The 24,286-nt window shown below is 34.2% G+C and overlaps 1 protein-coding gene across 1 annotated transcript in view; it reads right to left on the reverse strand.

Annotated features, from left to right (window-relative positions):
* Positions 1–1,799: 1,799 nt before the first annotated feature.
* The window catches only part of LOC138709588 (kelch-like protein 5), a 54,001-nt gene continuing 31,514 nt past the window's right edge, over positions 1,800–24,286 (reverse strand). Inside the window, exons 7-13 of the mRNA XM_069840471.1 lie at positions 23,139–23,234; positions 20,312–20,501; positions 18,781–19,005; positions 17,205–17,367; positions 15,050–15,262; positions 14,262–14,433; positions 1,800–7,689 (exon numbers count right to left, since the gene is read on the reverse strand). Of these exons, the coding sequence (XP_069696572.1) occupies positions 7,621–7,689; positions 14,262–14,433; positions 15,050–15,262; positions 17,205–17,367; positions 18,781–19,005; positions 20,312–20,501; positions 23,139–23,234 (1,128 nt within the window). The 3' untranslated portion in view covers positions 1,800–7,620. The remainder of the gene's footprint in view (positions 7,690–14,261; positions 14,434–15,049; positions 15,263–17,204; positions 17,368–18,780; positions 19,006–20,311; positions 20,502–23,138; positions 23,235–24,286) is intronic.

Below are 24,286 nucleotides of genomic sequence, written 5' to 3' on the forward strand. Positions count from 1 at the left end.
GGTTTGTATGTCGCAAGATTCAACATATAGGAGAGCAATGAAAGTTTCTCAAGTTATACGTTTTTTGTAGGAGTTAATGAAACTTTCTGAGGTGGTTCACGTATCCCCAGCTTACGGGTAAGTAACAAGTACTGAATGTAATTTTCGAACACTTGCCTGATTACGAAACTTGGCATGCAGTCTCCCAACAAGATTTTGCCATTGCTCACACAGCTGCAGTTCCAATAAATGATAAAAAAGAATGGGTTCGAAAAGAGAGTTATTAGGTTGGATTATAGCTGCTTCACTCCCATAATTTGATCCCTTGCCATTCTTACTTTTGTGAAAATTTGCAAGACCAAGTTTTACAAAAGTAATCCCACATGTTGCATTAACTATAAGAGAATATTCGGAGGGAGTGTTTATAATTAGCGTTCAAATAATGATGAACTTCTTTAATTTGTGAACAACACTTCTTTACGAAAGTGTCAAGAATGTGTATACGCAAGCATTTACAGCAGGACATCAAAAAAATAATCGCATTGTAGAAATAAAACTGAAATGCAACCTGTTCCACGTACAGGTAAATGCAATTACAATCTCAACTTCTTTAATATTTAGATTTTAGTTATGCTACCACACTAAAGTACTAAGGCCTTTGGTCTAAATTGGCATTAGCTGCTGTTGGATTCAAAGGATGAATCTCTCTTATTTCTTAATAGACAATTCTCAGATGAGTATGCCAATATAGGCGAAAGGCCGTAGTGTTTTGTTGTAGCTCTGAAAATACAAAATGTTTGTAGTAAGTATTTTGCGCTGACATTTAATACCTACTGTTTCAGACTTTAAACAGGTAAAAGGGGAGGAAAACTACAGTACTAGCGACAAAACAAAAGTCTGGAAGTTAATAGTAATTTTGGGTGAAGAAATGAATCACCTCTATTTTTTTCCCTCCACTTTTGTCAGTATTATGCTAGTATATTAGTATTCACACCGAAGTGTTCTGCAAGTTATTATTTCATAAAATATAATCTAAATACTGAATATGCTTATGAGATAATGAATACAGTACGAACAAGATGAATTGTAAAACTTACTTTTAAAATTGTACTTCCTTTGATACTTGTTTGCTAGGCCTACTTACTAAAATAAAAGGGGAAGGAGGATAGATTTCATAAAATTTTCATCTCCCTTTAAACATACATATCACATATTCTGATGGGCTGGAATATCAGTACAAGTCAAAAAAATTAATTTTACAGGAGAGCAAATTGTACAACATTAGCCATTATATAATTTAAAACTTCTCTAAAATCAGTTCTACGTGTTTTTTTTACATGTATCTATTTTACTACTAATAGATATCAGGTTGACAATGAGAAATATGTACTGATCTTGATTTTTTGCTAAAAATTGACTAAACTGTTAGTCACACCCATCAAAGAATGTCTTCCCACATGAATTATAAAGAATATATTAATAATTGTATTTTCATCAGATATAGTATTAAGCTTAGCTGGTAAAGATAATTATTATAGGTTAAAAAAATGTGAGTTTGATCTTTTCTTGGAGATACTTCCTCCATTACATAATGCACAGGAAAATGTTTCCATACATAGCTCAATGTACAGGAACTGACTTGAATAAAAACAGAAGGTATTACAGGCATATGGTTTCATAAAAATAAAATACAACATTTAAAGAGTTAATTCATACTGTGAATGTTAAAGTATTATAGACAGCTAATCTAAAATTAAAATTAAAAATTAAGGTGCAAAAAAAAAAAAAAAAAAAAAAAAAAAAAAAAAAAAAAAAAAAATCAAATCAAATCTGTAATGTCTTTACATTTTAATGGTTGTTTAAATACAGACGTGGACAAATTATTAACAAAATTGACGATTTTTATGATAATTCTGTTTACAAAATCTGACTTTTCAATTTAGACTACAGTTGACAATTTTGCATATTTCTATCATTACAGTAGATAGAAATAGGCCTATGCAAAAATGTCAACTGTATTCTAAATTGAAGAGTCAAATTTTGAAAAAAATATATAATGAAAATATTCAATGTTGCTAATAATTTGTAAAAGTGCAAAAATGTCAACTGCAGTCTAAATTGAAGAGTCAAATTTAGTAAAAATATATCATAAAAATCTTCAGTTTCGCCAATAATTTGGAAACATCCGAAATATCAACTGTAGTCCAAATTGAAGAGTCAAATTTTGAAAATATACAATACAAATCTTCATTTCTTTAATGTGCAAATACGCAAAAATGTCAACTGTATTTTGAATTGAAGAGTCATATTTTGTAAAAATATATTCTAATAAAAATCTTCAATTTTGCTAATAATTTGTCCACGTCTATATACAGTGTTGAAGACTGAGTTTTGTATATTAGATAATGTTTCCAGATAATTCTATATTATCAATGAAGACTACACCCTTTCTGGTACGCATACTATGGGACAGATGATCCTTGTTACAGCAATATATCAATAAAATTATTGTATCAAATTTGAAACATGCAGCTGCTTTTTTTTTTTTTTTGTCTGAGCCTGAGTTTTCTTAAAATTAAATAATGACTTGGAATTTTTAAATCATCACTGTATCTCACAGAAGTCTTTGTTAATATAAGTTTACAGTCAGAGAGTTACAGATGATAATAATTGGTAAGTAAAAAAAGTACCGCATGATACAGCTTCTTTTGTTCTTTTTAGTCAGTCGAATAAATCCTGTATAATATAAAGGAATGTTTGGGCTTTCACACATGGTCTCAAAGTAATACTGTTGAGATTATTAAAGTAAATAATACATTTCTGATACTTAATCAGAAACTAATACAGAACTTGTTTATTGTTCATTTCTACGTAACACATTTCTTTGAAGCAGTTTTAGTGTAAGTGGTAGCCAAACTCTATTTCAGATACTGACTGAATACAGAACACAAATGTAATTTATTTTAAGAGGTTTAACATGAAAAATGTGAAATATACACATTAAGAAAACCGCTAAGTTCTAAAATTGTCATCAATAGTTCATAGCCTGCATTAATTTTTTGGAAAGGCATAATGATTTTAGGAAATTATTTTTGTGGAAACTACATTACAAAAATGGCTGCAAAAGGGTATCTGTCGGATACAGGGGGGAGAGCCATTAATCCTTCCCATTGAAGGCTTTAAGGAACCAACCTGGACAAATACCCAATGTCCCATCCCTATCTTCCCGTGGTGCAGCTATTAGTAAGCATAATTTTACAAGCTGAACTAAAGGGAGGGGCTACTCATCAATTAGCACTGGTCAGCTTGATGAGTTAATGACTGAATTTGGTATAATTTTCCTCTATTCAATACCTAATTCCCTCTTTACCCTTTCCTATCCAGTCCTCTGATTGAACTCTTACTTTCTTCGACCCTGACAGCATTAGAGCATTCGAGGCCTAGGGGTTCATTTCACTTTCCTTCCTCCTCTTTCTACTTTTCTGTTTCTAGTGCTGACCTGCTATGGCACTAAAATCGTCGTCCAGTGGCTTAAGGAGGGAAAGCTGGTGATCAACAAGACCTCCCAGCTAGGTCCAATGGACCCGTCGACCAACAGCAGGTGTGGTCCTCCAGACACTCTGGGGGTTGTGAAGTAGCCACCAAAACGTTAAAATATGGTGTTCACTTAAATCGGCTACAACTTGCCATTTTTCATATACTGGAGTGCAAGAGGTCAAATGACTTCATTGTCAAATGCCTGGCATTAGAAAACAACAACAACAACATTACAAAAATACAGTTAAGCCTCTCTAATGTGGACATGCATTGCTCAGACAAAAACTGTTCAACCTAACAAGATACCCAAGATAAAAGAAAGTGGATTCTTTATGTAGCATGCAATGAAAATGAATTACATATTAAGTGTTGAAAGTACCGCACAAAGAAATTTACAAACATTTTAAATGATCTACCCAATGAAGTTGCCTTTTAAAAAGTCTCTGCTAAAAGTCATTTCATATTGATTGTCTCTCACGTTCTAGTCCAAATTAGGTTTCAATGATTTGTTATTTATGAAGCACGATAATACTTAACAATATAATATTTTAAAATTTTTTAAGACAATGTCAACAGTTCAATAAATCTTATGAAGATGAAGTCCAAAACTCTTCACCCAAGAATGCGTTTGGCAGCAGACAAATGTCATCACTTCGTTAATCTTTTTAAAAATTAATGCAAGATTCACTGCTGACTTCTTGAACATATGATTATAGGATATGACACTGAGGTATCTGCAGACTATCATTATAGTTTTAATAGCCTATATACAATAATTGATATTTCAAAATTACTTCTTCCTAAAGAATTATAACATGTTATTAAATTTTGCTTACCTCCTGACAAAATGTAATTTATATTGCAAGAAACTTCCGGCAGCCAATGCTTATGTCTTCACACTACACCGAGAAATATGTTGCTACACAAGAGCTGTTCAGGAAATTAAAATTATGGAGGTGATTCTGTAATGGTTCGGTAAGTATCACGTACAACAATTGTACAGACCTTGTAATTGTTCCTCAGAATCTGAATGCTGCCCAGTACATTGAGAATATTCTAAAAAATCCTATAGTCCCTACTGTGATTAAGACGAAGAAGTTCCTAAGGATGAACGAAATTGAGGTTAAGGACTGGCCTGCTGTTAGTCCTGATCTGAACCCAACTGAATAAGTTTGAGATTTGCTGGACAAGAAAGTCAGAACGAGTTAGATCTCCACAAACCCTGTAGGAACTTACGGATGCTCTAAGGGAGGAATAGTAAAACATCCCATAAGATAAGTACAAGAGCTCATTTGGAGTATGCCATGAAGATGACAAGCTGTCATCGAAAGCTGTCGTGGAGGCCATCCACGAGTCTAAAACCCTCTATTTCAGCGTTTCTCAAACTTTTTTGAAGTGGGGACCACTTTTTTAAGTCAGAACAGTTCCACGGACCACTTACTCTTGTTCCCTTCGAAAGCAAATTTAATGATTTTTGTAGCATATTTTAATACCAGTATGCTTATATTTTAAAATAGAATTAATTGATTCAAATTAATTAAATTAAATTAAATTGATTTTATATTAGTATTAGCTAAATAAGCTAATATTAATAGAAGAAAATTCACTTTTGTTTCTTTAATAATTTAAGGTTATTAGAATTTGGATAGTCTTTAACTTATTAAATAAAAAAATAAATTAATGTTGGTACTCCTATTAATGAGATGGATAAGCCTGCCGATTCTTGCACAGTTGTTCTATATTTGTATGTATGCTGGCAAGTTTAAGTCTGAGATCGTCAGATACATCGAGTCGATTTCGGTAACCTACTTTGTTTTTATTAGAGTTAGTGATGAAAACCCTTTCTCACATATATATGTAGAAGCAAAGCGCCAGTGCAAAGTTCACTAAATTCCCTTTTCACTTGTGATGGGGTCCAGAAATTAACCATACCTTCCGCTTGGAATTTCATTTTAAGTCCGGTCACATTCGAGAGTTCAATTAACTGTTCTCTTTCACTCAATGAAAGTTTGTTACCGATACTTTCAATATCGCAATGAAAGTGATCGCGAACCCATGAAAATTCGTCATATTTACTTGGAAAATAAGTTTCAAATTGTGACCTCAGAGCTGTATTATTGGTGTACGACGTACAGTACGTGATCATCTCAATGTGCAGACTGGGTGTCGGCAAAACTATTGAGAAAGTCATATATACATGAAATGGTTCGGTCCTGTGTTATGAATTTGGGTGGTCCCTAGCTGGGTTACAGGCGCAGCGCCAGATGTGCAGGGGAACGCCACGTTCATTGTGCTTTAAATCCCTCTTTTGTTGTTGCGAGTAGAGTGGGAAGGTAGTAGACGTATAGGGTAATAAATTTAATAAAATATCAGTACTGGGAGAAAAAGTGAAAGGCGATTGTCATATGTCATTTCCAAACTCTGATATTTTCAGCTATAGAGTGATACGAAATTCGTTTGAATTTTATTTTTTCCTCTGCCTTTTTTGAAGGACCACAAGGGCAGAACTCGAGGACCACAGGTGGTCCACGGACCATAGTTTGAGAAACGCTGCTCTATTTGATCTTCAAGCTTGAGTTATACCAAGATTTAACTGCTTAGTTGGGTGAATTTTGTTGTACATTTAATTATTGGCATTAAAATTCATTATTCCTTTGTTCTTATTTATGCAGTGTTAAATAGATTCTTAAATAACGTTACTGTATTCTCAATTTTCGTATCTTTACTCCTGTTTAGTATAATAGCACATTATGCAACGAGCCTATAATGAAGGTAATTAAGAAGCGAGTATGGATGTTTATGAAACGAGCGCAAGCGAGTTTCATAATTTTCATACGAGCTTCTTAATTACCATTATAGGCGAGTTTCATACGACTTTTTATGCTCGACCATATTTCTAACTTGATATTATTAATTTTCTTTGTATCTGACATTGACCAATGTCCCATATGTTGTGAGATGTGTCAGACGCGAAAGTATTGATTTTTTCCGAGGAACAGATGTTCACATTGACCTTGCTAGGCCATAAGAACCTACAGAGATAACATTGAAATTAAATTAGACATTGAAAAACGAGATGACAAAGTGAATTTATTTGAATATTATTTACAATTAACGCTAATTATTATAGTAACAGAACATAACCTTCTGCGACAGTATTGGATTTCCAGCCTCCGTGACTTTTTGCTAATTCTCTTTCGATTGCATATCCGAGAATAATCAATACTTGCGGTTTTATAACGGTAGAAAGCTGACCTGTCATTGGCTGAACAGTTGTAACCTGAGTCGTCATTGGCTGAAAGACCTGACCTTTAATGAGTAGGTGTACTTTAATGACATGCATTAAAGGTCTGCTACCAGGTGTATAATTACTACATTTCGGCGTGGTCGAGCATAAAAATATTTAAGAAATTCGTAGTGTCCCCCTAATTATTTTGAGCAGTGTATTAGGCAACTGAGATGTAAATTAAATCTGAGAAGGCAAGTGAAAGTACTCAAGTAAGAATATTCTACCGTATTGTTGAAATCTTAAAAAATAAGGTTACTGGTATCAAGATTACGAGCAATGGCACAGTAGAAAATTACATGGTAAAATTGACTTAAGCACCTCTATGCCACCTCGGTTTATATAATGTGCTAATGCACATATGTGAATAAGCTTGAGTTTTACCCAAGTACTTTTATATCTTAAACCAGAAATATGTTATCTGAGAGTTTGAAAACCCAACCACCAAAACTGCTTCAAAGACAGGACTCTACTTTCCTACACAGATAGTGAGTGAACACATGCCAAATCTGCCTGAAAGAGGCAAAGTACAACATGGTACAAACACTGTTTATAAAATTTAGACTTAATTCAATACTGTTAAGGTGCAGACTATGGATAAAGAATTAACACACTGGTATGCATTTCTTTTTCCATATCTGGTATTTCTACAGGAATTCTACAATAGTAATATTCCATCATAAAACTACTGTACTATTAATCTCTTGAGAGAAGAATTATAAAAATATAGTAATTCATTTACTTATCTGAACACCATAGACTGCATTAGGATTCAGCAGATCGATGATGTATGCAGTATTTCTCATCAAGATGAAGAATCAACAAGGCTGTGGATTTTTGATTACGACAATACATGCTCCAGCTCTCCCTGTGTTAAGTGGAGCAACCTGGAAAAGGAAAATGCAAAAGATACATTTATATTAGCTTTTATTCAGGATTAAGACACTTTTGTTTTACATGCAATAGAGTGGGCCAGTTTTATTTGATTACAGCTAAGCTACATTATTCCCGCAGTTGTGTTATGAGTTTTCCTCACATGTCTCAAGCTGTGCACGCTGGCTGAGATCAAGCCTATAGAAGTTAGGTTAAGTTCCCTACTAGATTTAAGTCGGTGATTGTATAAGGGTACAGTACATCAGTTATTCATAGATTTCAAAAAGGCATATGACTCGGTTAAGAGAGAAGTTTTATACAATATTCTTATTGAATTTGGTATTCCCAAGAAACTAGTTTGATTAATTAAAATGTGTCTTAGTGAAACTTACAACATAGTCTATTTAGGCTAGTTTCTATCTGATGCTTTTCCAATTCACTGCAGGTTGAAGCAGGGAGATGCACTATCACCTTTACTTTTTAACTTCGCTTTAGAATATGACATTAGGAAAGTTCAGGATAACAGAGAGGGTTTGGAATTGAACGGGTTACATCAGCTTCTTGTCTACGCGGATGACGTGAATATATTAGGAGAAAATCCACAAACGATTAGGGAAAACACGGAAATTCTACTTGAAGCAAGTAAAGTAATAGGGTTGGAAGTAAATCCCGAAAAGACTAAGTATATGATTATGTCTCGTGACCAGAATATTGTACGAAATGGAACTATAAAAATTGGAGATTTATCCTTCGAAGAGGTGGAAAAATTCAAATATCTTGGAGCAACAGTAACAAATATAAATTATGATACTCGGGAGGAAATTAAACGCAGAATAAATATGGGAAATGCCTGTTATTATTCGGTTGAGAAGCTTTTGTCATCTAGTCTGCTGTCAAAAATCTGAAAGTTAGAATTTATAAAACAGTTATATTACCGGTTGCTCTGTATGGTTGTGAAACTTGGACTCTTACTTTGAGAGAGGAACAGAGATTAAGGGTATTTAAGAATAAGGTTCTTAGGAAAGCATTTGGGGCTAAGAGGGATGAAGTTACAGGAGAATGGAGAAAGTTACACAACACAGAGCTGCACGCATTGTATACTTCACCTGACATAATTAGGAACATTAAATCCAGACGTTTGAGATGGGCAGGGCATGTAGTACATCTGGACGAATCCAGAAGTGCATATAGAGTGTTAGTTGGGAGGCCGGAGGGAAAATGACCTTTGGGGAGGCCAAGACGTAGCTGGGAAGATAATATTAAAATGGATTTGAGGGAGGTGGGATATGATGATAGAGACTGGATTGATCTTGCTCAGGATAGGGACCGATGGCGGGTTTATGTGAGGGCAGCAATGAACCTCCGGGTTCCTTAAAAGCCAGTAAGTAAGTAAGATTGTGTGATAGGAATTCATGTTTGTTATGTTACTATACAACTCTGCCAACAAGTGCAGAGGTTTGCAGAGAATTTTAGAGCTATTAAAGTTCTTCATCGTCCTACAGCACACAATCATGTTACAAAATTAAAAGAGAGTGAAGGCATACAAAACAAAAAGCTTAATGATATTGCATTTCGTGTGGGCAGTACTGGTACGCAGTTTTTATTTATTTATTTATTTTTTTTATTTTTAGTGTAACAACAATCAGTGGCAATGGTGACTGACTGTCCATGAGATTCTTTCACAACTCATTTCGTGGTCTGCATGAGGCGAGCTGCTACAGACCCAGAAACAAGATTTGGGCCAAATTTTGTTTCTGGCCTGTACAAAGCTATCCTTACTTACTTACTGGCTTTTAAGGAACCCGGAGGTTCATTGCCGCCCTCACATAAGCCTGCCATTGGTTCCTATCCTGAGCAAGATTAATCCATTCTCTATCACCATATCCCACCTCCCTCAAATCCATTTTAATATTATCTTCCCACCTATGTCTCGGCCTCCCTAAAGGTCTTTTTCCCCTCCGGTGAGTTATGGCCAATGAAAATGCCATTTATTGCTACGGAAATGAAACAGATACCCTCTTCTTGTTCATTATTCATATTAGGTGGTAACTAAAGTAGTCTCTCTTGTACATAAAGGTTTGTAAGATTTTTTTTTATGCAAAGTCATAACATTCCCAATGCCAAAGTTCTCTATCTAACATAATTATAATAACAACGAAAAGTGCCACTCTATACAGTTGATATATTTCAAATCCTCGAAATACATTTCTGAAAAAGCTCGTAAAAGATTCTCCCTTCTAAAAAGACTAGCAGGAAAGAAATGGGGATGCTCTAGGAATACTTTGAACACTACATACAAAATGTTTATACAGCCAGTGCTGACATACTGCGGAGAAATTTTAATTACTTCACCTTTCATAAACGACATAGAATATGTTCAAAACCAAGCTCTCAGACTCATTGCTGGTGGAATCAAAACAACTCCAATAGATTCTATGAGATTCCTCACTAATATTATCAGCATCAAAATGACAACAGAAGAAAAAGCACTGATTCAATATGAAAAACTTATTAGATTACCAGGAAACAATTGGCATTCATACAGTCCTCTCTGTAGATTGATAACTCAAAAAAGTTTCATATCCATTGTTCAAGAATTAAAACAGAAAATCATTATCCCCAATTTAAAAGAAAACCTACAAATTAAACCAAACCCTTTAACTCTATTAAATATGGAATATAATATAAATTTAACAGAAGAAATACTAAAATCAGAAGTAAACACTGAAATACTAAAACAATTGTCTTTAGAGACAATTAATATTAGATACCCTCCACAAAACTGGCTTCATTTATACACTGACGGATCCTTGATCTCCAGACAACAAGGTGCCGGTGCAGGTGTTACGTGCTGTCTCTTCTCACTTTATAGATCTCTTGGGTATGGAACAACAAGTTTTGATGGAGAAATCATTGCAATAAGTGAAAGTCTCAGGAATCTTCTATGCCACATCAGTAAATTTAAAAATGCAGTTATATTGTCAGACTCCAAAGCAGCTATTCTATCAATAGTCTCTAAACACACACCTTCATCTCAAACAGCAGAAATAACTAAAATGCTCTCTCAATTAATATCACTCAATAAAAGAATTGTATTCCAATGGATACCATCCCATTGTGGAATCCTGGGAAACGAGAATGCGGATGCTTTAGCAAAGAAGGGCAGCACTGCTACTTACAGACCTGTTACTAAATCTACGTATTACTCTGTGAAAAGATTTATTAAATCTACATACTTAGACTTCAACAAACAAAATTTGATAACACAATCCCAAGGGAAAAAATGGAACTCTCTGCATCAAAATCCACAGTTAATCCCCGATTTACCACGAAAATCGTCTGTAGCTGCATTTAGATTGGCAACAGGCCATGATTGTTTGGCCAAACATCTGCATAGAATTGGAATATATCAGTCCCCTAACTGTCCATTGTGCAACTCAAACCAAGAAATGGATTCGGAACTCTGTACTTCAGTGGCTGGTCATGATAATATCTTTGAAAAATATTGGAGTGCAAGAGGTCAAATGACTTTATTGTCAAACGCCTGGCATTAGAAAACAACAACAACATACTTCAAATCCTTGTACATAAAAATTCTCAACAGTAAGTTCACTAATATGGCAACAAAAAGATTTCAGGAACCTTGTCTTCTAGTTGGTATAAGGTGCTGAGAGTAAATCAATCACCTATAATAATTATTCTGAACCAAAATTCCCGGGAACGACGTCTGGTATTTCTTTAGAGAAAGAGAACTGCAATAATTCATCCTCTCCTCTATCAACAGGTCGCTAATGTCCCAAAAAGTCATGCACAATAGGCCTACATCGTGATTCAAAAAAGGATGATGCAAAAGTAAAGACCTCTACTGAGAGTGACAACAATCAGTGGCAATGATGACTGACAATTGTTCAAAATAGTGAAAGTAAATAGTAAAAGCAACAGGTCTCACATTATTGTGTGTTTATATACTAGTGCTACACAAAATAGATAGGAGAGGTATACGCTGAAATTTTGTCATTATTGGTGAATTGAAGAAAACACGTCATTTTGAAGTTGTATTTACTTTTGTGCGATTTCTGTTAAAGCTGATGATAAACTAATTGGCATGAAATTTCTTCTGGAGTTAGATAAGAATGCCCACCTCTTTTATTCAACATTTATATGAATGGAATAATACGTGAGTTTAGACCTACAAGACATGGACATACAGTTATCAACCGAAATTTATGTTTAGGTACACTAATCTTCGCAAATGATTTGGTCTTATTAGCTAGTACTGAAGATGACCTACAACGATCAGTGTAATTTAGAATTGCCGACAAACTTTACATGGAAATCTCCACTGACAAAACTAAAATAATGACTTTCTTCGGAATATGTATGTAAGACTTTCTGTGTTAAATTTTAACGTACCTCGTTTACATGTTTCGACCTATTTATGGCTTTTCTTCAGAACTGGTCGTTGTTGGTCTTGGCGCCACTTGTTCTGTTTCCTGTGAGGGTGTGTTCGTGTGGTATAGTGTAGAGTACATATTCCGAAGTGATACAGTGTTACAAGTTGTGTAATCAGATGTATAATGACTTTCTGTGGCAAAGAACCAGTACCAAGTAAGATTTGTATAAATGATAAAATTTTTAGAAAGAGTTAATGAATTCAATTATCTTGGCTTTAAACTATCATTTTTAGGAGATTTAGATATTCCTGCAAACATTTTTAATTCAATAAAGCCATGGGCATAATTAACAGTGTAATGGAACCTTCCCTAGTCCAAAAATATACCTGCTGTTGTCTATACAAAACTTTAGCAAGACCGGTCCTTTGTTATGGCAGTGAAACTTGAACTAAAAAAAAATGATGAAAACTGAATTACTGCTAGTGAAATGAAGTTAATGCTATACCAAATGGGATCACAAAAGAAATGAAGACATCCTACAAGAACTCAGAATGGAATCTGTACTGCAGTAGATACACTGATACCATCATGTCAAGCATATGCCTAGAACAAGGATCCCTCTAACAGTCTTGAATTACAGACCAGCAAGAGATAGATCAACTAGGACGCCCTGTGGGAAAATTTTGTACACCGGAACATTTCTTTTTAGGACTATTACATGTTAGGAAGATGATATACTTTTGTCTTCAGTTAAAAAAGGCAGAAGGATAAAAAAAAAGGTATTTTCCTAGTACCCGTTACTTGTTACATAGACCACTCTTACACTAAACCTGGAGTAATTTAAGCTTATTAATCAAATAAATGATTCTACTTACTGTTTTTTATATGCTCACCTGTATGTAATTTATATTTTATACATATTTCATTGTTATTTTCCATCCAAAGATAATTAAGAACGATGAATATTACTTAATATCTCCTATCTTTCTTCAAATAATGTTTATATGCCATGTTAATTTTCATTTGTTTTCATAAGTTAGCCATGATGCACATTGGGAGCAACATATAAGAAATTATTTTCCTACACAATGCACGCTATATTCACGTTGTTTTGAAATGACTAATCGAAGATGGTTTGCTTATTGCACGTATGTAATTTCTGTTCCATACGTTTGTTTCTATTCCACGATCATTAAGAATGGTGAATATTATTCATGCATGTTTCCTGTATTTCTTAAAATAATGTTATGTGGCATGTTAGTTTTTATTTGTCGTTATTTACGTAAAAATGATGCGCCAAAAATAAAAAATAATAATAATTTCATACTCACTCCACATCATATATTCACATTTGTTTTTCAGTGATTTATTAAAGAATGTACCGGTACCTTCAACTCAAATGTGATGGACCGATTAATTATTATAAATTACTTGCATGAAGGTTTGGGGGCCAAGTCCCCAAGAGGGGTTTTAGGAGGCGGAGCCCCCTAAAGCAAGAAAGAACACATCATAAAATATACGTGGTATCTTCAATCCAAAGTTGATGGACCGGTTTATTAGGCTACTATAAATTAATTGTATTAGGGTTTGGGGACTAAGTCCCCAGCAGGGGTTTTTAGAGGGCGGAGCCCCCTAAAACAAGAAAGAACACATTATAAAATGTAACTCGTACCTTCAACTCAAAGGTGATGGACCGGTTGATTACTATAAATTAATTGCATGAAGGTTTGGGGGCCAAGTCCCCAACAGGGGTTTTTAGGGGGCGGAGCCCCCTAAAGCAAGAAAGAACACCATAAAATATAACTCGTATCTTCAATCCAAAGGTGATAATATAATAATATAATATAATTATGTTGTACGTAGCAAGATGGATTATTCAATTGATAGGATATTTTATTTTATGAGGTTGTCACGACTGAGATATCTATTGTCAATTGCTTTTATTTGTCAGAAGGCCTTGACTGACAACAAGTTATACTAAATATGTTTAGGATTGGTAACCTATGTAACGAGTACCGGGTACTAGGAAATTACCTAAAAAAAAATTCGACTAGTCTGGGCTGTTAAAATGGCTAAATTGACTTGACTGACTCTTCTACTTTCTTCTTCTCATTAAGAATGTTCGCCAATCAGTGTTCAAAATATATGTCCACAGTGTATTGTATGCTGGTATCAGATATATGGTTGCTTACTTGCTGCCATTCATTGTTTTGAGTGTCATAGGCTTCAACCAGTTTGAGATACTGTTGCCCGTCATAACCTCCGACTGCAAATAAGCGGTCCCCAAGTAAACATACGCCTATAGCATCTCTTCCAACACTCATAGATGCAACTTGCGTCCATGTGTCCGTCTTTGGATCGTATCTATGAAAATAAATATTAATATATTAATACAACAAAATATGTGCCAAGTAACGAGACATTAACCACATTTGTACAGAAATCATAATCACTGGCATTCTGGCAATGTAAAACTGTCATTAATAACGAAATCATAGGACAAGAGTAAGTTTAAATATTGGATTTGTGCATAGCGTAAATAAATACTTGGTTGCTATGGAAACATGGACAGCAGATGAATGAAAGTACAGAAAAACACTACGTACTTATGCACCAATGCAATATTTAGGAGAAGTAATAAAATCGCAATTTAAATATACTCAATTTTAAAATTCATTACTGGTATTTTCTGGTAAGTCTACTATAATACTTGATCAATTTATTTATTTATTATTTTGCTAATAATTGTAACATAAAATATAATATATACAGAAAAACTTTAGCTCGCCCCTGAAAGAGTAGAACTCATGCTACCGGTACCTAAGTTCTATAAAACAAATATTACAACATATAATAATTTGTTATTGTATTCTATATCATATATATACATGTTATTAAATTTCCTTTTCATGTTATAAACTAATCTTGAAATTTATATTGCAAATAACAAGGAATTTTGTCTCTGATGTTATCAACTAACCTTTCAACGCAATCAAAACGTGATGCTGAAGGATTTGAAGCTGGTGCATCATGGCCTCCCAAAGCATACAGGTAACCATTGACCACTCCAACTCCTACGCCTCCTCTCCGTTTAGCCATTGGAGCACATGGTAACCACTTGTTGGTATGAGGATCATAGCTTTCTACAGTTCTCAGACATGAGCTACCATCACGACCACCCACTGCATACAACCTGTAACATCAGAAAAAATTACATTCCTCGTATGCCAGAGCCAAGGTTTTTTATTTTTTACTCAGTGGTGGGTATTTGATTTTGCGTCATTCACTCAAGCACCACATCTATGAATGATGCACCGAAACTGTAGTTTTTTCTAGTGTGAAAAGATTGAATATGATTGTTTCAAGTGTAAGTTATAGTACACTGTGTCCCTAAATGATTATCGTGGTTTCAGATGGTTGGTATGGCTTTACAAACTAAAGTAGATGTGTATTTTCTACGTGTAATGAAATAAGAGCTGTGAAAGTTTCTTATCATATGTTTGCAGCGTTTGTTTCTCATTGCTGCATCACAGTGTCAGATTTACAAAATGGCGACTCCCGTGCATAAGTCCTTTTCTGTGTTGCAATTTGCGAAGTGCGATTCTCTAGTTTCTGTATAGGGAGCTTTCTGGAGGAAATTTAGAATTGCTCTACCTCCATCCAATAACAACATTCGTCTACCTATGGCAGTATGTCAATTAATGCCCACAGGAGCAAGCGCGCGCTTTAGAGCCCAGGAGAGCCTGAGCGCTTTACAGCGGAAAGGAAAGAGACAGACGAAAGAGGTGGTATATGCCGCTTGGTCGAGCTATATTCAGGGATGGCCAGCACTGATTCAATAGATAAAGGGAAGAGAACTTATTAAAACTGTATCTATGTTAATTTTTAGATTTGTCTGAGAAGTATAAGTGCATTATAAGGATGTAAGTTTTAATTTTAATGCTCATTTTTCACAAGTTTGAATTTTTTTATTAAAAAAAAAATATTTTCTCAACTTTTTTTATAGAAAAGTGGAATTTTCAGATATAAGCCTATTTATTTAGTAGCCTTACAGAATGTTTTCGTAAATCTAATATACCGTAAATACGTATTACTGAAGATAGTGTATTGAAAATTTTGAAAATATTCGCATGGAAATTATTTGTAAGGAAATTATTTAACAAAGCAACTACTGTTACATCATAAGCAAAAGATACGTGCCCATGTGTTGTAAAAATGTCAGCTTTATAGCTTCAGCACATTTCGAGAAAATAATTTAATATTCTGATGATAGGAAGTTGCTCACAAATATCACCTTAAAAGCATAATGCGATAAGAGTTTTGTTATGTAATATTAGTTACACTTAAAACAGATACAGTACCTAGGTACCTTTGCTTTGTACTGTAATATTGTTTTGATTAATTTATTGATTACTTTTATGAGGCTAAAGGTATCATCAATATCAATTCCAACTTATCATGTCATACTCAGTCTCTTTTTTTGAGATATCACTTTCTTTATGAATGATGTATTTCATCCATTTAGTACAGTATAGTTGTACTACTATGGAATTTATGTGAATATTCCTTCTTAACTCTTTATTATGTTATTAAAATTTAAAACACAAGTGCAATATTAAGAAATTGGTATTAGTAGTTTTGTTTTACAGACAATACAGATAATATCAAACAGAAAGAAGCCATATAAAAATAACGACATAAAATTTCACGTTCCGTCTGAACTTTGTGCACCACTGTTTTCTTAATCCAACAGGCTGCTTATTCATATACCACAACCCTTCCTCTTTCCATACTTAGCGCTTGCTGCCCACGCACGACGTCAAGGTCAGAAAAATGCGCTTGCTTTGACATCACTGATCTATGGTATAGACAGTTTGAAACGACTAGATGCATCTGTAAAGGGAAGAATTCAGGACGTTCACGTGTGCCCAACGAAAGAGTCGAGAATGTGAGAGAAGCTTTTGTACATAGTCTACGGTCACCCTACCTCACATCAAGTGATTTCTTTCTACTAGTTTAGATGTCTGCTTATGCAAGAAAACGCGGAAACATTTTGAATTATATCTATACATTAGCTTAAAATGTGAATCAACACAATGCATATAACATACCCATAAACTTCAACAACCACTTACTTGGTATTGAGCACAGCAACTCCTACTGTAGATCGCTGTGTGGACATTGGGGCTACATAGCTCCACTGCCGAGCTTGGGGATCCCACCTCTCAACAGTGTTCAGGTAGCTCCAACCATCATGGCCCCCAACTGCGTACAGAGGGCCTTCTAGGACTCCAACACCTAACAAAACGTAAATCATTATTTCGCATTAAATGTTAGTCTATTCTTCCTCTAAACCAGCGTTTCTCAAAATTTTCTGAAGTGGGGACCACTTTTTAAGTCAGAACAGTTCCACGGACCACCTTACTCTTGTTCTCTTCGAAAGCAAATTCATCATTTATGTAGTATATTTTAATACCAGTATACTTACATCTTAATGTAGAAATAATTAATTTAATTCAATTAATTTTATATTAGTATTACCTAATTAAGTTCATGTTAATAGAAGAAAATTTCTTATATTGTAATCTGTAAAAACAGAAATTAAAAAAAAAAAATTAATGCAGAAACATGCCCGATTTTCAACAAGTAAAGATGCAATTTGGCACGTTCTATAATTGGTGTACGACGTACAGTACGTGACCATTTCAATGTACAGACTGGGTGTCGTCAAACTATTAAGAAAGTCATAAATACATGAAAAGGTTCGGTACTTTGGTCCTGTTATGAATTCGGGTGGTCCCTAGCTGGGTTACAGGCACAGCGCCTGATGTGCACAGAAAAGACAGCAAGAAACACCACGTTCATAGTGCTTTAATTCCCTCTTTTGTTGCTGAGAGTAGAGTGGGAAGTCAATAGACGAGTAGGGCAAATAAATTTCATAAAATATCAGTACTGGGAGAAAAAGTGAAAGGCGATTGCCATGTGTCATGTATAAACTCTGAGATTTTTACCTATTGTGTGATACGCAATTCGTTTGAATTTTATTTTTTCTTCTGTCTTTTTTGAAGGACCGCAAGGGCAGACCTCGAAGACCACATGTGGTCCGCAGACCATAGTTTGAGAAACGCTGCTCTAAACCAATGATAAACTATCCAGAAGAGTTGTAATTTGTTCTTTTTCAGTTCCTAGTAAAGTATATTAAAAACTCAAACTTTTAAATATATAATATACTTTCGCCTTCAGGTGTCATTAAAAATGGCTAAATCTGGTGTCAATAGATAATTATAGCATTTACAGTGACCCCGAAGAGTAGGATACTGTACCATTTTGTTCATGTGAAGATGAAGATAGTGCCAGCTTTCGAAACATTATTTTTTTCCATTTTGAATCTTGCGTACACTACTTTTAACACTTGAATATAATTAATTAATTAACTAGTGGACTTACTCGTGTTAATTATGTAAGTTTGTGCGGCTTACAGCTGTTTCAGTGCTTCACGCACCATCCTCAGAGCCTACTCGCTAGTAGTAAATAATTAACACGAGTAAGTCCGCTAGTTAATCAATTAATTTTTTTTTTTTTTTTTTTTACTTCACTAGTAACAAAAAACTCCGCGCTATACCTCTTCTCAATAATTTATTTGCACCAATGAATTGAAGAAATATTGTCATTGCTGTGACTTATATACAATCAGTAATGGAAGATATTTACCTAAGCCGTGTCTATGTGTAGACATGGGGGGAAGAGTAGTCCAAGCTTTGCTTTTAATATCGTAACATTCTACACTATTGAGCGTTTTGAGTCCATCACGGCCTCCTACAACGTACAGACGACCATCTACCACAGCTACGCCGAACTGAAGGCGACGCCCACTCATGTTGGCCACGTGACTCCATGTATTGGCTCTCAGATCGTATTTCTCAATACTTGTTGCTCCTAAAATAAAAAGAAAATGAATAAATAAATCTCTTAGTCAAATCTCAGAAATGTTACTGCACACTCACTGTAGCACTGACATTTATATAAATTTCCAGACTCTAGACACCCAGAAAACACTTTTAGGCCCAATTGTGTAAATCATTTAATCTTAGATCAGAGGTTAAATTGATCCTTGTTTCAGTTGAACTTGGAATTTTATGTTGCATAAAGTCCAATCTGAGATTAATTTGTCTTAAACTAAAGACAACTTTGACTGAAGAAATTTCTCCGATTAAGTTAGATGATCCAAGTTCAGTTATTTCTTTTCTGTTTGAAATATACGAGTGACAGATAGTGCAAATAAAATATCCATTATTATTAATATTAATAGATGTATTAGGTATATTTATATATATTTCTTTCAATTTCTTGCCTTAATACACAATCTTATATTTTATAAGGCTCTATTGTGTTCAGCAGTATCAAATAACATAACTTATAATTATATTATGTTTATAACAACCATTAATTATTAATGGATATGATAGGTACATTCATAAATTTTCAATCAATTGTATTACTAAATGAAAATTGTCGTTTTATAAAGCTTTATTATGTTTAGCAGTATCAAACACCATAACATGATAACAACTCGGAGAACAGTCAACCTTCTTCTTATTGTCCGCCATTATTTACAATGCACAAAACAAACCAGTGTCTCCAACAGAGTGTACGGAAAGTCGCTAAAAAGTAGTTGTAAAGTTGCTAGATTTCTCATTATCAACAAAGAAAGATTAAATTTTGTCACTATGGGGTGCTAAAAAGGTCACTAAATCCCTATTTAAGCAATATAAGAGTTAAAAGAAATTGTTGTTGAAAAAGAGTTAAAGTCGCTAGATTGGCAACACTCAACAAACCTGTATAACATGGTCCGCACATCACGTGTTTATGCGATGTTGCCAAATCCTTTTCACGTGAACTTAGATTGCATTTGAACCAAGGTAATTTGATCACAGAAAAGTTTTATACAATAGAAGAAGTGTCTGAACTCGGTTCACTTTCCGATCTTGGATCAAAGTTGATCTTTAGTCAGGGAGTTTTATACAATTGGGCCTTAATGTTATTATCGAATTATCTTTACTTGAAGCTGATATAACGACAATTTAAGAAACCAGATGTGTGCGTCTATCATTCAACTTCATTGGAAGGCAAGCTATCACAGTATACAGATAAATAAAAAGCCTAGATGAGGTGTCGTACTAACCATGGTTGCTATAATCAAGTTCAACTGTAAATAAATAGACGGACAGATACTGATTTTTACCTTTATTAGCATCCATCCCGCCTACAGCATATAGGGATCCTACAGTAGATTTTCTAGGTCGCGTGCGAGGTGACTGGAGCATTGGACGGCGTTCAGGCAGCAAGTGATACTTCAGAGCTTCCATAATAAGTTCTTGACAAACACGCTCCTCCCGAAATAAAGGATTTGTCTCTATGTAGTCAGCAATGAACTGCCACACAACATAAAGATTATACAAGTAACAGGAAAAATCACAATGAAACGAACTTATTATCATTACTGGTCAAACACAAAACAAACAAGTAATGTCGGACCATCGGAACTATGTCCCTTCAGCGCTGTCATCGTTCTTGGAAAAGTTAACGCCTGTACTCACCCCATTCCACCCGTTTCTCTCCCACTACGTCAAACAGCAGGCCACGAACCTTGCCGAATAGGGATGTTGCCAAACTTCCGTCAAACAGTGTCATGTCTCTTGAATATTGCTTATAGTAATGTAAGGTTAAGTTAGAATTTATAAAACAGTTATATTACCGGTTCTTCTGTATGGTTGTGAAACTCGGACTCTCACTCTGAGAGAGGAACATAGGTTAAGGGTGTTTGAGAATAAGGTGCTAAGGAAAATATTTGAGGCTAAGCGGGATGAAGTTACAGGAGAATGGAGAAAGTTACACAACACAGAACTGCAAGCATTGTATTCTTCACCTAACATAATTAGGAACTTAAAATCCAGACGTTTGAGATGGGCAGGGCATGTAGCACGTACGGGCGAATCCAGAAATGCATATAGAGTGTTTGTTGGGAGACCGGAGGGAAAAAGACCTTTAGGGAGGCCGAGACGTAGATGGGAGGATAATATTAAAATGGATTTGAGAGAGGTGGGGTATGATGATAGAGACTGGATTAATCTTGCACAGGATAGGGACCGATGGCGGGCTTATGTGAGGGCGGCAATGAACCTTCGGGTTCCTTAAAAGCCATTTGTAAGTAAGTAAGTAATGTAAGGTTAATTATTACTTATTCATAATTTAATTTAAGTAGGTCTAATGACGCTGATTGACTTATGCAAAATGCTATTACTTGCTTAATAATATTTCTTTCACCACTCCGTGCTACAGTATTCATGTTGAGTTGACAACACTGGACTGCAAGTGCAAATAAACTGTCCTGCAAGAAGGCTCAAAATTGTGAGTAGTGGGGGAGAGAAAGAGAGAGGGGTAGAAAAGAGAGAAATAGGAATACAGGGAGAGAAATGAATTGCCGAGGCTGAAAAGGAATTAAGGATCAGTTCGCATATCTTATGGGAGCACAGATCCGATGGTCGGACTATAAACAGCACATGACAAAACAAAATAAAAATGTTAAGTTGTTACTGTTGGTGTCACCGTGGTGCACATGCTGTACTTTTTATTTTATATCATTGGAATTCATTTACTGCACTTATAAGAATCTATGCTTTAAAAATGTAATGTATTTGAAATTAATTAATTTTAATTCAGCAAGTGGATTGTTGTACTAAATTTTGTTATGGAGGGTCGAATAATGATATTTTTAAAAATACAGATATCTTGAGAATCGTTTTTTAATTTTTTTCAATTTGATTGCAATATGATTTGCAAGTGGGTGACCAAATTACATAGGCATATTCCAATTTAGCGCGAACATGACAATAAAAAAGGAGTGTCAAAGTCGAAGTGTTTTAAATTGTTAGATTTCTAATAATAAATCCCAGATTTTTTAAGCATTATTTGTTATATTAAATATGTGATTATGAAAAGTCAAATTATGATTAATAGTTACACCGAGATCTTTTACACAATATATTCATTGTAAATTATCTCTTAAATAAGATATAGTCCTTGTATAAGTCATATAACAACATTTTTTATATTAAAGTTTAGCCCATTATTTAAAAGCCATTGATAAATATTGTTGATATCAATTTGAAGAAATTCTAAATCGGACACATCTTGTATTAATTTAAGTATCTTTAGATCATTAGCATAATGTAAACATTTTGAATATTTAATTACTTTAGGCAAATCATTAATATAAATCAAGAATAATAGTGGGCCAAGATTTGAACCTTGAGGTACTCCGGAATTAACAACGTAAACATATGAATATATTATGAACTATTACATCTCATTGTAGATAAAGTTTGAACAATTCCAACATTATAATTTATTTTAAATTTTGTGTCATACTCTTTAAAATTGTAATTATAAATTGAAGACATTAATGGATGAAGGGGTTATGTTACAAATACTACCACAGAAAAATAACACTCTTATCCACTAAAAAGAGACTTGCATCTGTAACATACGTCCTTCATTCTTCTTATATTTCTATACTGTATGACAAGATAAATTGAAACAAGGTGCTATGTGAAAAAACACTACATACCACCTTCATTGACTAAGAAAATTCAAATTTTACATATTATTCCTTTCACTCATTAATGTCTTCAATTATCGCTAAATGATTGTTGCGTACCATTATTTCTTTTCCAAATTAAATAATTATTTCTTATATATAAGTAATGAATGATTTATCTTTGGAGACGAAGTTCTCTGCTCCGAAAATAATTATGTAAGTATAAATGCAACTGGTCCAGTAAATTTAGCTAATAAACACATGTTTATGAATGTCCCAGTTCAGAGAATGCAAGGACGTTTCTTTAACTGCTATTCTATAATGAACACCAACAATAACGTATTACAGTACTCTATACTGGTTATAAAAACGAAAAAACTTTTAAGCTTGGGCAATGAAGAATAGAGACAGGCTATTAAGAATGATGTAAAAAGTACTATAGAACTTAACATTTAATATAATGTAGCCTTACCGACGGCATTAAGAGGGGCAGCTTGACTAGACTCAGAAGACGACTTACATCCTTCTTCCTCGAAGCAACATCATTCTTCACCCACATCATTAAAGCCTGAAGAAAATAATGGCTAATTATAATTAAACATAGGGGAGACTGTTGTACCTTTAGCATAGTGTACCTTTGAACATTTTTTTGTTTTTAATTTTTGCTCCTACCTAGAGGACTCAAACTGAAGTAGATTGTAGAGAAAGCCGCTAAGTAGCTCTGGTCGTAGTTTCGGTTTGATTTGTTGCAAAGTGTGAGTTCCGTGGACAAAAGAAGTTTTTTTAGTATCAAAAGTAAACATTTCGTTCATTGATATATGTTTTCTAACACAAAACCAGATTGCATTTGTTAATATCTTTCAAGTACGGTGTGTTCCCTATCATCTGGTGAGTAATAACATATTTTAGTTTCCATGATTTATTAGAATCTCTAGTTTTGGGAGCCATATTTGTTTAAACGTGCACCCTCTTATACCTTTGAACACAAACCATCTTGTACCATGGAACATGTTCCAAATTACACGATACTATCGGTTTTTGTTTTTCTTTTATTTTAAGATCATGTCACGAAATAAGTCTGGAGTTAAGAGATCCCCAATTGATCCGAATGCCTTGAAGAAAGCTGTTGAAGCAGTTTCCTCCAGGAAATAAAATCTCAATCAGAGAACCCTGCTCTGGTTTATGATGGCAAATACATTTTAAATATAATTGTCAATTTTTAAAGCTATATTCCCACCTATATTCCATGTGTTCCAACTTACAAGAAGGTATGTTCCAAGGTACATGAACCTGTTGTACCTTTGAACACATTACATATCCCTTCATTTTATTTTTTCCTCCTTAATAGATCTGTAAAACAGGAAAATACATACAGGAAGTTGTAAAGGAATCTTCAATAATTATTTCAAGCACTTTATTATTTAAAAAATTTCATTTCCCAACATTAAAAAAAATAAAACGTGAAAAGTGTTTAAAGGTACAACAGTCTCCCCTAAAAAAAACAGTGAACTGCAAATTGTAGTGAAAGAAATTAAACTGTATATTATTATTACATAATAGAATAAAATTCCTAAGCTTGAAAAGAATATTTAACATTGCCTTCATCTCTCATCGTTTTCT

Source organism: Periplaneta americana, chromosome 11, assembly GCF_040183065.1.
Source record: "Periplaneta americana isolate PAMFEO1 chromosome 11, P.americana_PAMFEO1_priV1, whole genome shotgun sequence".
In the NCBI taxonomy this organism is placed as follows: Eukaryota; Metazoa; Arthropoda; class Insecta; order Blattodea; family Blattidae; genus Periplaneta; species Periplaneta americana.